At 43.2% G+C, this 13,191-nt stretch overlaps 1 protein-coding gene across 5 annotated transcripts in view; it reads right to left on the reverse strand.

Moving 5' to 3' along the window:
- The window catches only part of RNF111 (ring finger protein 111), a 272,738-nt gene that overhangs the window by 39,268 nt on the left and 220,279 nt on the right, over positions 1–13,191 (reverse strand). For all 5 annotated transcript variants that reach the window (XM_030188739.1, XM_030188758.1, XM_030188754.1 and 2 more), the window contains 3 exons: positions 10,508–10,847; positions 2,964–3,089; positions 2,297–2,423 (listed from right to left, as the gene is read on the reverse strand). In XM_030188739.1, coding sequence (XP_030044599.1) covers positions 2,297–2,423; positions 2,964–3,089; positions 10,508–10,847 — 593 coding nt within the window. The remainder of the gene's footprint in view (positions 1–2,296; positions 2,424–2,963; positions 3,090–10,507; positions 10,848–13,191) is intronic.

Genomic DNA, 13,191 nt, shown 5'->3' on the forward strand with positions numbered 1-13,191 from the left:
CAGGTAGCATAAAATGCAGCTACACTGATACTAACTGGGACTAACAGATTTGTCCTGCCACTCCTCTTACATAACCTGAATTGGCTACTAGATTTAAAATACTTACATTGGGTATCCAAGGCCTTATGCCAGTGGTTCCCAAACCTGGTCCTGGAGGCACCCTAGCCAGTCAGGTTTTCAGAATATCCACAATGAATATCCATGAGGTAGATTTGCATGCAGTGGAGGCAGTGCATGCAAATATGTCTCATGAATATTCATTGTGGGTATATCTTGAAAACCTGACTGGCTAGGGTGCCTCCAGGACCAGGTTTGGGAACCACTGCCTTATGCAATGAGGCTCAGTTGCTACAGTTATTGTGTTGAGGATTTACTACCCACCTAGAGTTCCAAAGATCAACTCCAGTTTTCAGATGTGTTTGCTTGAGTGAGACTAGAGAGATTATGCTTTTTTTTCTGCAGGAGCATTGACTGTATGGAATATATTAACCGTTGAGTTATGGCTGATTACAAATGTAATATTGTATTGCAAACAGCTTGGCATTTGCCATATAACCATTATGCAAATTGATGTCTAATGGGGGGTATGCCGTAGTATCATTTTTGTCATCATTTTACATAAGATTTTATGTTTACTTTATTAATTTTATATGTTTGACGGTATGTATTTTGTATCTCTAAATTCTTTCCAGTTACAAAAAACAAAATATAAACCATATAAGGAAACACAACCTCAAAAGACAGTAAAATGAACCACCTAAGAAACCCCCTCCCTTTCCCATTCAAATAAAATTTCTATAACTCTACAGAGCTCACCGTTATTCCTTCAATGAGCTGATTGTACAATCCTCTCCTTCCCATCCCTCCCTCTACCCGTCTTTCCCCTGTAATTAGAATATTGATTTTATGCATCTGGATTTAAAGTTTTGTTTGTTTTAATTTTGATTGCTTATGCTTACTTATTGTTTGATTTTTTGTGTGTGTGTTAGCTGTAACCTATATTAATTTTTTTTCTAATTTTTATTAAAGAAAATATAAAAACATAATACAAAGGTGATAATGCTTAAACAGAGTAAATATCACAGCTATGCAAATAGGAAAATAAACCCCACAATAAACTCCCCATATTGATTTTTAGAAATAGTGGGCTATGAAAGTCTACAAGTGACAAATTAGCAACAGAAGCCAGGCAAGGGGAGACATCTCCTATCGTCCTGATAAAAACAAATGAATAACTCACTCAAGAACAAAAAAAAATGGCATTTTCTGATTATTCAACAAAAAGATTACATATGTTTGTACGAAAAAGCACGTAAATCGTTCCTTCAGTAACTGGTGGAACCTCTGGTCAAAGTTCTGTTGCTCAAGAGGGTGTCAACTAGTTACTGAAGAAAAGGTTCACATGCTTTTTCATACAAGGATATTATCCAATTTTTCTCTTGAATAATCAAAATATATCCTTTTTCCGATTTATTCAAATGGGGTTCTCTCATCAGGTTTCAGATTAAGATCTTATGTTTTGAGCACAGACTATATTAAAATAAACACCACCCTATGTGGTGTATTAGCACACATACACTTTTGTTTTTAAATTGTGCTAATATGGTGAAGTATTTACAGGGCTCCTGATATGGAGAATGCAGTCTATGTGTGTGCCCCAAACTGCTTATTTTGCATACCAGCTTCAAATTCAAGTCATACATTTTCTATTCTTGATTGTATAACACTTGAAGTGGCTGCACAGGGACTTCTCATTTCTGCTACTGGGCAAAAACAAACCAGAGACCAAATACCCGTTTTATATTTTGACTATTCTCATGGGATTAAATGCACCTTTTTAGAAACGTGTTTCTGCCTCATAAAGCACTAAACATGAAAGCAAAATGTGTGGTAGGAAAGTTGTCACACCAAGGTGGAAGAATTGGGTTTTAGAATCAGATGCAGAGGGTCAACAGTACACTAAACACACACAGGGAAATTTGTGTTAGCTGGGTTCAGTTAGTTCTAAAAGTTGACTGGATGTGTGTATGTAAAGACTGATCATGACAGCTTTTCTGGGTAACATCTTTCTTGAACAAAAAAAGCTATTTTCTTAAAACAAAGTCCTGCAAGCCAATATTTTCATAAAATTAATTTCCAATTTGTATTACACAATGGAAAACAAGAGGTGTCTTTTTAAAAATTACATCAACAACTAGTCAGGGACTAAAAATGGTTACCCTAGCATGCAAGATGGTGTGCCTTATTACATGTGATAATGCTTTCACATAAGACATTCAACAGGCAAGTGTCTTACCATTAAAGGAAGTGCTCCAATTTGTAAGTGGTGAAGTCGAGGAGGTGGGTGGTAGTGGGCCAAGTGAGGGTGTAATGGGCCTGGTGGATAAGGAGCCGCAGTCACTCCAGCTTCAAGTCCTATCTCCCTGCAACACGAACAGAAACAAATTACAATCTTGGTACACAGAAAATCTAAAATGAATGTAAAATTACAATTCAGGGGTCTATAATTTTTCAAAAAATATATTTTTCGGTCAATATTCAAACATCATGATCAGAGTTTGTTTTAAGCACTCTCTGCAACATTTATATTGTCCATGTATATTCAGTGCCGCTATTCACAGAAGCATTGGCACTGAATATACATATTCAATAGTGACTGGTGCTAGTTGTATGAATAGCAATATTCAGTTTTCTTCTTATTCTAACAAACCACATAGCTACCCAGACATAAGTCAATATTGCCAACTATCCATAGAGTTAGGAGGTACATCCATGCTCTACAGAAAACTTACAGATAAGGCTGATAAAACACTTATGCTAATGCTTCTGCTATATGGATAACTGCTTCTGAATATTGGGCCAATTCAGTTTACTACCTCCTTTCCCATAAAAATACCGTGATGCATTAAATTCTCTCTCTCTCACTTATGGCCTAGATTTTAATGGATTTTATAAATACTGACCACGCAGAACGTTCTGGAACTTGCCGGGGGTGTGAAGACATTGTCTGAGGCACATGAATATGGTGACCATGACCATAGTTGGGATGCATTCTGTGAGGATGTGGTGGCGGACGCTCATGTGCACGTCTGAAAACACAGCAGCAAGGTACAATTATTTAAATACAGTTCAAGTACTCAGTGTGCGTCTATTCTACTGAAGTTAAAACCATTCATTTCCCTACTCGTAACAAAGTTTTACAACATGGTCATTACCATGCCCTTAAAATACCAGTGGGGTGTCATTTCCAAAGTAATCAGGGGTTATCATTGCTGAAATTTTAATTTAAGAGGATCCCCTTTAGAAAAAAGGTGGTTTATTGATTTCTTCCCATACTGCAAAGATGGCCCTTCTCCTCATGGGGAAATTTAGTTTTGTGGCAGTTAAGAGGTACTACTTCTTTAAGTACATGACAAATGAAAAGCCATTTTAACTGAATATCCATTTCAGCATTCAGGTATATGGGTATCCAAATACAGTCAGGGATATATTAAAAAAGAATGACAAACTGCACAACCACAAAAGATAAGGAAGGAACCAAGAACCACGAACAAGTAATAAACGAGCACAAAATGGCCACAAATAAAGTGCAATTCCTTAGCATCCCTCTGGACTGGCCCAGAATGACTGTTGTGCATGCCTTCCAGCAAGTGGAGATCGAGAATGCTGATTTTTTTGTTGTTACATTTGTACGGGGTACACATGGCAGGCTCAATGCGGCTTACATGGGGCAATGGAGGGTTAAGTGACTTGCCCAGAGTCACAAGGAGCTGCCTGTGCCTGAGGTGGGAATTGAACTCAGTTCCTCAGTTCCCCAGAGCGCTGGTAAGAGCCCTGCTCAGTGCCTGAAAGCCTCAGTATCTCTCAATCTCCAGGAGGTGGAAGACCTGGTGAGCCCTTCAGTCTCAGTTTATATTTTCCTTTTTCCTTGCTTGGGGTTTAAAAAACAAATCATCTATACGCTGCTCCCTTTGCTTGCAGAGGCAGAGACCCATGGAGTTGTCTGGTTATCTCAGGGGTGCAAACATGGGTGGCCGAGTCCCTCCTCCCTTCTATCCCCAAGCTTCTCCTGAGTGCCTTAGGGCCAGGGTGTTCTGTGCTCTGTTGTTGATCTCCACCCCTTTGAGGGAAGGGTGTTGAAGTGTCAAGGGGGAACAGCCACCGTTTAGAACGTCCTTAAAAAAAACCAACAAAAACCACAGAAGCAGAAAGCAGCAGAGACACCGTCTGCTGCTTCCCCACCAAGTCTCAGGCCTGTTGTTGGTGTCTGCTTTGGCAGAGAAGCTGTGTCAGTGTTTCATTTGCCAGAAGCAGGGTCTTACTGCCGCTGGAGTAAGATCTGCACAGCACTGGAGTCAGCTAACTCTTTGGCATGAGAAGCAGTAGCGGTTCCAGTGTCAGGTTCAGCTAGCAGAGCAGAACTGTTTCAGCAGGAAACTCCATCGTGTTGGAAGTGCAGTATGCGGTGGGGGAGCGGCCTGTGTGGCTCTTGAAGCAGGCCTTTGTAGCGCAGGACTCTTGTGAGTTGCGGGGAGGACTTCCCTCTAGAATTTGTCCTGGTCATGTATAAAGCATTTTTATTAAAGCAGTCCAAGCCCCTGTGAGATGGACCCAGGCTTTTCTAAGGGGTTCTAGTCTGGTTCCAAGCAGCCCAGGACTTTCTGGAACGAACAGGATGGGATTGCCATAGAGTTGGACACAGAGTCCCTTGGGGGGGGGGGGGGGGGGGAGTGTCGAAGAACAGGACTATGAAGACTGGAAGTTTCTAGGTGAGAATGACGCGGTTCCTTCTCAGGATGACTTGTCTCCACGGAAAGAGCTCTGAGGTGCGGGTCTTTCATAAAGAGGACTTATAGGAACTTATTTCTTTGGTCCTATTTTGAAGAGAAGCAAGAGGTTCCTGTGACTCGTAAGGTAGACCCGCTGGTGAAGAGGACTAACATGTCTGTTAAGTCCTTTCGTATGCATCCTGACATCAGAGACACTGTCCAAGCCCAATGGGACATTCCAGATGCACCTTTTCGGTTGGCCAGGTCTATGATTAGGCTTTATCCGGTACCGGATCAGGACAAAGATTTGCTTAAGCCCCAGGCCATTGATGCTGTGGTTTCGGCTGTCACAAAGACTATGGTGCCTGTAGATGCAGGAACGGCTCTCTGAGACCCTCGGGATAGCAGTATGGAGATGCTTTTGAAACACTGTTTCAATGTTTTGGCCTTGGCAGTACAGGCAGCCGTCTGCGGTGGCTTAGTGGCACAGGTGTGCTTCCGGTGGTTTGACAGGGTGTTAGCAACCTCTCAATCCACCAAGGAAAATCTATCTAAGATTGAAATGGGATCAGCTTTCTTCTCTGATGCTTTGTATGATTTGATCAGGGCGTCTGCGAAGTCAATGGCCTTAGGTGTGGCTGCTTGTTGATCTCTCTGGTTTGGTGGTTGATCGGCAGATGTGGCTTTGAAGTCTAAGTTGATCAAGCTCCCCTTTCGAGGATCTCTGTTTGGAGAAGAGCCGGATAAGTTGGTGAAGGGTTTAGGGGAATCTAAGGTGCGTTGTCTTCTGGAGGATCGACCTAAATTGTTTGGCCATAGTTTTGCGACTGGTAGAGGTCAGGAGCAGACTCCTGGTGGTTTCAAGTGGGTAGAGATGTTGGTTTTCAATGGTCTCGGTTCTATTTGCGTACTCACCCTTTCGTGGAGCCAGATGTGGAGGTTCTCACCTCCTCTGCTCAGGGCTCGGTTATGAGTTTCTTGGGAGGTGGGCCTGAATTACTTCAGACCAGTGGGTCCTCGACAGTATTCATAAGTTATGCTCTCAAGTTTGTTTATCCTCTGAAAGACGCCTTTCTAGAGTCTCCATGTTGCTCGCACGTCAAGGCCCGGGCAGTCATGGACACCCTGGACCAGCTGATTTGTCTGCGGGTGGTTTGCCCAGTTCCAGAGCTAAAAAGGAGGATTCCATTCTGGACCTCAAAGGGGTCAATCAGGCTCTTTGGGTTTCCTCGTTCTACATGGAGACGCTTCGGTTGGTCACTGTCACAGTGCAGTCTGGAGAATTTCTCACAGCACTAGACATAACGGAGGCCTATCTTCACATCCCGATTCAGCAGCAGTACCTGAGATTCCTTTGCTTTGCAATTTTGGGAAAGCATTATCAATTTTGTGCAATGCCATTTGGTCTGGCAACAGCGCTCAGAACGTTTACACTGAAGTCACTGTGGTAGTAGCAGCGGCTCACCGGAAGGAGGGAGTTTCGGTTCATCCGTACATGGACAACTGGTTTATTTGCACAAAGTTGCACCAGGAGAACTGTCAGGTGACAGCTCAGGTTTAGTTTTTGGAGTCCTTTGGTTGGGTGATCAATCCGCTCAAGTCAATGATTCTGACGCAAACCTTGGAATATATGGAGGTCACTTTTGACATGCTTTGCGATCACGTTGTCAGATTCAACAGATGTTGATCCGGCCGGTTGTGTGTGCCAGGGCTCACATGAGGCAGCTACGGTGGGCTATTCTCTCCAAGTGGTCGTCCCAGTCCAGCTGCTTGGGAGACAAGTTACTGTTGCCAGAGTTGGTGCATTGGGATCTCCAGTGGTGGCTGCAGACAGCCAACTTGTCGAAAGGGGTGCTGTTGGACCCTCTTCAGTGGACCGAAGTGACTACAGATGCTAATCTCAGGGGCTGGGGAGCTCACTGTATGGGTCAACTGGCACAGGAGCTGTGGTCCATGACGGAAGTGAGTTGTTCTATCAACCTATTGGAAACGAGAGTGATTCGTATGGCACTGTGCGAGTTTCAGGGCCTGCCAGAGGGCACAGCTGTACATGTTTTGTGAGACAATGCTACAGCAGTGGCATGTGTCAATCATCAGGGAAGAACAAAGAGTCGTCAGTTGGTGGAGACGGCTTTTCTGATGTACTGGGCAGAATGTCACCTTGAAGGCCTGTTGGCCTCCCATGTCACGGGAGTCCAGAACATTCAGGCGGATTTCCTGAGCAGACAGACCCTGGATCCAGGGGAGTGGTCTCTGAGCTCTGAAGCATTTGTGATCATAGTCCACGTGGAGGTTGAAGGTGATGGACCTCAGGCAACTCACAGGAATGCCAAGGTTCCTCACTTCTTCAGTTGACGGAAGGAACAAGACTCAGAGCTCGGATACTCTAATTTGACCTTGGCCAAGGGACCTTCTATATGTATTTCCTACTTGGCCATTGTTAGGTCACATTGTTCACAGAATTGAATGGCACAGAAGTCTAGTAATTTTTCTGGATCCAGATTGGCCAAGGCATCCTTGGTATGCAGGTCTGAAGCATCTTGTAGTGGGAGCGTCTCTCAGAATTCCTGGGTCAGTAGGTCTTCTCTCCCAGGGTCCAATAGCAATGCCAAATCCAGCTCGATTATGTCTTATGGCCTGGCTCGAGAGAGCTAGGTTGAGGAAGCGTGGCTACTCAGCTAAGATGAATGTCATGGTGCTGTGTTCCCGCTGACGCTCTACTTTGCTGGCTTATGATTGAACGATTCTTTTCCTTCTTGGAATCTTAAACTGATACTCTTGGCTCTGGTTCATCTGCCTTTCCAGCTGTTGGATTTCCCTCAAAGACCTTACGCTGAAGTCAGGGTGGCCATTTCCTAGTGAGATGGGTCTCTGAGTTCCAGGCTCTGTCTTGTAGGGCACAGTTACTGGAATTCTATGTGGATCGGGTTGTTTTACGATCGGTCCCTTCCTTTCTTCAGGAGGTGTTGATGTACTTTCAAGTTAACCAGTCTAGTGCTTCCAGCCTTGGGTTCTTTTGAGTCAAGGATTTGGCGGAGCAGCGTTCCTTCCATAAGTTGGATGTCCGGAGGACATAGTGAAAATATGCGACAGACCGAAGAGTTTACATGTTCAGACCATCTCTTCGTCTTGCTAGGTGGTGGCCGAAAAGGTCTGGCAGCTTCCAGGGTGACTATTGCCCAGTGGATTAAGAGGTGATTGGTTCAGCATATCTTCTGGTGGGTAGGTCTGCTCCAGAGGGCGTAAAGGCTCATTCTACAAGGGGACAGGCTGTGTCTTGAGTGGAAAGTTGGTGTTTCTGTGGAAATTTGTAGGGCGGCCACTTGGTCTTCCTTGTATTTGCTTGTCAGGTATTACAAAGTGGATGTGCAGGTGCATCAGGACATGGTTTTGGGTTGTCGTGTTTTCTGTGGGGCTTTTAGGGTCCCTCGTGTGATTTTCTGATTTGGTACTTCTGACCAGTCATTCTGAGACAGTCTGGAAGAATGTCAAAGAAGGAGAAATTAGGTCCTACCTGCTAATTTGCTTTCCTTTAGTCCCTCTGGACTGGCCCAGATTACAGACTTCCACGGGAACGGGGTTTGCGTTCCTGCTGGGTTCCCGCGGGGACAGAAGCCGTTCCTGCCGAGTTCCTGTGGAAATGTACACTGCGCTTGCACCAGCCTCTCACTTACCGAGTACCAAGTTCGAGTGCTGTCTCTTCCTCCTCCTTGCTTTAACAGCACAGATGCAGAAAAACTCTATTAAGAAGGTGGTTGAGGCCGAAATGGTGATGGAATTCAAAATGGCATGTGATGAACACACAGAGGATAAGAGAACAGTGTTTTGATCATCATACACTGCAGTTCTTGGTCAATTTTGCTGCTTCTATGTGATGACAATCATGATGGTGCCAGTGCTGTAGGTGACTGTGGCAGCTGAGCGGGACACAGATGTCGAAGGTCTTTTGCTTAATTCCTCTTGCTTTGTTACATAACTACTAGGCTTTCAGGGACTGAGCAGGGCTCTTATTGGCTCTCTCAAGAATCAGCATTCTCAACCTGCTGGAAGGCGTGCTCAACCCACCAGTCATTCTGGGCCAATCCGGGACTAAAGGAAAGCAAATTAGCAGGTAGGCCCTAATTTCTCCATTGTTCACACTAACTCAAAATAGATTCCACAAAAAGAAACCCATTTTTTCTTTGTCCTCTTACCATAAAACAGTTATTATAAGGTTGTTAAAAACAAATAAGGTCAGGGAATTAAAGGATGCCTGGTATTATGGCTTACCAATTTATATAACAATCCTGTGCAGAAGGAAGGGATCCTCAGGAGCTTAGCCTAGAATGGGTGGCAGAGCAGGTGGTTGGGAGGCGGGGCTAGTGCTGGGCAGACATATACGGTCTGTGCTGGGGCTGGTGGTTGGGAGGCGGGACTAGTGCTGGGCAGACTTATACGGTCTGTGCTGGGGCTGGTGGTTGGCAGGCGGGACTAGTACTGGGCAGACTTATACGGTTTGTGCCGGGGCTGGTGGTTGGGCGGCGGGGACAGTGCTGGGCAGACTTATACGGTCTGTGCCAGAGCCGGTGGTGGGAGGCAGGGATAGTGCTGGGCAGACTTATACGGTCTGTGCCAGAGCTGGTGGTTGGGAGGCGGGGATAGAGCTGGCCAGACTTATACGGTCTGTGCACTGAAGAGGACAGTACAAATAAAAAAGTAGCACATATGAATTTATCTTCTTGGGCAGACTGGATGGACCGTGCAGGTCTTTTTCTGCCATCATCTACTATGTTACTATGTTACTATTCCAACTCTACCAAGACGTTTCACCGCTTAAAACATACATAATCAAACACATATCATCAATGTTCTCTCTAATTTTTGCTGGCCCATGTGCACAACAAAAATATCTTGAGCATAAGTGGATAGCCTTCGCTTGATATGTGCAGTTTAGTCTATGTTCACAATAAAGAACGCCAACAAAAATTGGGTGCGCACAGTTGCTACTAAGCATGTGTGCTCCCTCTCTGACTCATGTGCACAAGTACATGCGCAAGCTTAGAGGGAACAATGCATATAGTACAATAAACTAATATTACCTTACATCAAAAATAACAGAACACAAATGAGCAAATGGCACCTTGTTTCACTACCTCCTCATGAACTGGTATTTTTACTATATAGTTTATAGTTTGAGAATTGCAATACTGCTAAGCCTAACTAGCAGATCTAGGTGGTATACAATAAAACCAAAGGATTGTCAGAAAGGAACTACAATGTTCAACACAAAAAGTACAAGCATACAAAGGATTAACCACATCGGATAGAGAGAAGAGGAAGGAAAGGAAATGGAAGGGTGAAAGAAGACAGACCTGAGGGAGAGGAGTAGAAAAGAAGAATAGGGAGAAAACAGCACAGGGGAGGAAATGGAAATACAGCGTCCAGTCCCATAACAGTTACATGATAGACAAAGCAGCCTAATGGTTAGAGCAGTAAGCCGAGAACCAGGGAAAACTAATTAAAATGCCACTATGGCTCCTTGTAACTTGGGCAGTCACATAACCCTCCACTGTCTTGGGTGCAGATTGTAAGCACTCTAGGGCCAGGGAAAATATCTACTATTAAACGAACTCTTGAGCTACTACTAAAAAGGCATGAGTGAAATCCAAATAAATAAAATGACTGGAGGGAAACAGATGAGGACTGCAATTTGTTTTAAGCTGATCATAAAGAATTATCAAATTAAGTCTAACTCTTACGTCGGGTGCTGCAACAGTCGTCTTCTATGGACCTCCATCCTTTGGATCACTTCATGTGTGTGAAGCCTCTGTGCTGTGGATGCTGCAGTAGGGATATGGTGTGTCGGGGGAAGATGCTGTGGAATTGGAGCTGCTGTGCTGGTTAAATGAGTTGGGGGAGGAGGAGGGGCTGGTACAGGATGAGCTGAAGCATGAGTGGGGATGGGAGGGTGAAAAGGGTGCACTGGATGAGCAATGACATAATCAACCTGAGGTGGAGGCTGTGGCTGGGGAGGTGGGTTGCCATGTGAATGAGGACATGCTGAAGCCTGGTGATGAAGTGGTCTTGTTAAAGAAGCATCTGAAACAAAACAAATATGGTTTAACTATAGTCTAAAACACGTAACATTTATATGAACTACACTGTGTATACATCAGACATTTGAATGAATAAATGCACTGCATTCAATTTTTGTTTACGATAAAAGTTAACTGTTCCCATGAATCTGTTCCATTTTTGTCCTTGACTTTCTAACTCCTTTCAAAACTCAAATCAGAATGCTGCAAACATTTTGCATGTAAATTTTGTAAGTGGGAAATAACATACTGTCTATACAGATGAACTGTACTTTCATTTTCTGTCTTATCAATAGAAATCAAACAAAATAAAACATGGAAAAGAAAATAAGATGATACCTTTTTTTATTGGACATAACTTAATACATTTCTTGATTAGCTTTCAAAGGTTGCTCTTCTTCGTCAGATCGGAAATAAGCAAATGTGCTAGCTGACAGTGTATATAAGTGATAACATTCAAGCATTACTATGATAGTCTGATAGGGTGGGAGGATGGGGGTGGGTCAGAGGTATGCATGGGGACATCAAAGCATATCATTGATATTCTAACAGGATGGGTGTGGGTAGGTGTTAGAATATCAATGATATGCTTTGATGTCCCCATGCATACCTCTGACCCACCCCCATCCTCCCACCCTGTCAGACTATCATAGTAATGCTTGAATGTTATCACTTATATACACTGTCAGCTAGCACATTTGCTTATTTCCGATCTGACGAAGAAGGGCAACCTTCGAAAGCTAATCAAGAAATGTATTAAGTTATGTCCAATAAAAAAGGTATCATCTTATTTTCTTTTCCATGTTTTATTTTGTTTGATTTCTATTGATAACCTTAAGAGTGGACTAACACGGCTACCACACTCCTCTATTTTCTGTCTTAAAATAAGGACTGAAGGGCTGGCCCAGTGGCTCACAGTATTGCCATGCAACAAGTCTTTGATTGGCTGGGAATGCTGCAGACACACTAACACCTCTGGGAGAGGGGAGGAGTCATGGTCATTCTAGAAACTGGAACCTGGCAAATTATGTGCCCTAAGGGACTCTAGTAATATGATCCCAACTAAAGACGGCCAAGGTAATAACCAGATTAGCAAAAGATTGAGAGAGGGGAGTAAGTTTATAAAAGCAAACCCCCCCAGGGATTTGTGAATGAAAGCTCATGGTGCCAGCCTTGGCCCCAACTAAGCTAATCAAAATAAAACGAAAAGTAAAGCAAAGAACAAGATGAACTAAAAAGCCAACTCTCTCTATATAAAACCTGCTTACCAAAGACTCTAATTAAAGTGATCTAGGAGAGTATTAAAGACAAAAAAGAAGGCAAAAGAAACCCCAATGAAAAACATCAGAAGGGTGACTAACATGATGGAGGATGGACAGATGATAGAATACCAGTAAATATATGAATCAGAGGCCATCCGAATTGCGGTTTCGGTGTCAAAACTGGTGCAAAATCCATGTTCAACTTTAATTCGGTTTCAGCCAAAAATGTTGACCCATAACATTGCATGTCCAAAATCATCCCACAGATTTTCTTTAATACTCGAGTCTGGGGACTATGAAGACCATTCCAAACCTTCACGTTTACGTTCCTTTTGGATATTTTTCAGGTATGTTAAAGGACTGTTGTATTGCCAAAATATCCAACCTTTTTCAGGTTCAATGTCTTCACCCACTATGGGAAATCAGGATCTAGAATATACAGATACTTAATTGTGTGGATAGAAGGAAGACTAAATACAAATGCAATAAATAAAATAAATAAATAAATTCAACTATTTCCTGTGCCACTGGCTGCCATACAACCACAAAATCTAAGAGATCCATCCCTGTTCAGTTGCTAGGGTGTCCTTCTCTTTAAAAAGGTTCATCCTTTTATCAGTCCAAAACACTGTTCCTAAAAGTTTTAGGCTTATTTATTTTGCATGCTTGAGACAATGACTTTTGTGAAGAGGTTGTGGCAAAGGTTTCCTTCTGACAAATCTCCCACGCAGTTTCTTGTTGTATAAATAGTGTTTTATTGTAGGCAGCTACTTCAGTTTCAGCTAAAAACTTTTTGAAGTGGTATTTACAGTGATCTGCAGTTTGTTATGCTGATCTGACCAGTTTTCAGGCAGTTCCAGCAGAGGTTTCTGTTGGTTTTCCACATCTTACCGTGACTTCAACTGTTCAAATCTTTCTAATAGGGATGGGCTCTTTTCCAATGACATGGAAAATGTCAAGGACACATCCCATGAAGTTACATGTCAGTAAGTGAACAAAAATGAGCAGAACCAGCACATTTTGTGCTTTTTCATTTGCCAATAATATTGTGCAGACTATGTGCAGAGGCTGCACTCTTTCAAAAGA

This window comes from Microcaecilia unicolor, chromosome 1, assembly GCF_901765095.1.
Source record: "Microcaecilia unicolor chromosome 1, aMicUni1.1, whole genome shotgun sequence".
Lineage (NCBI taxonomy): Eukaryota > Metazoa > Chordata > Amphibia > Gymnophiona > Siphonopidae > Microcaecilia > Microcaecilia unicolor.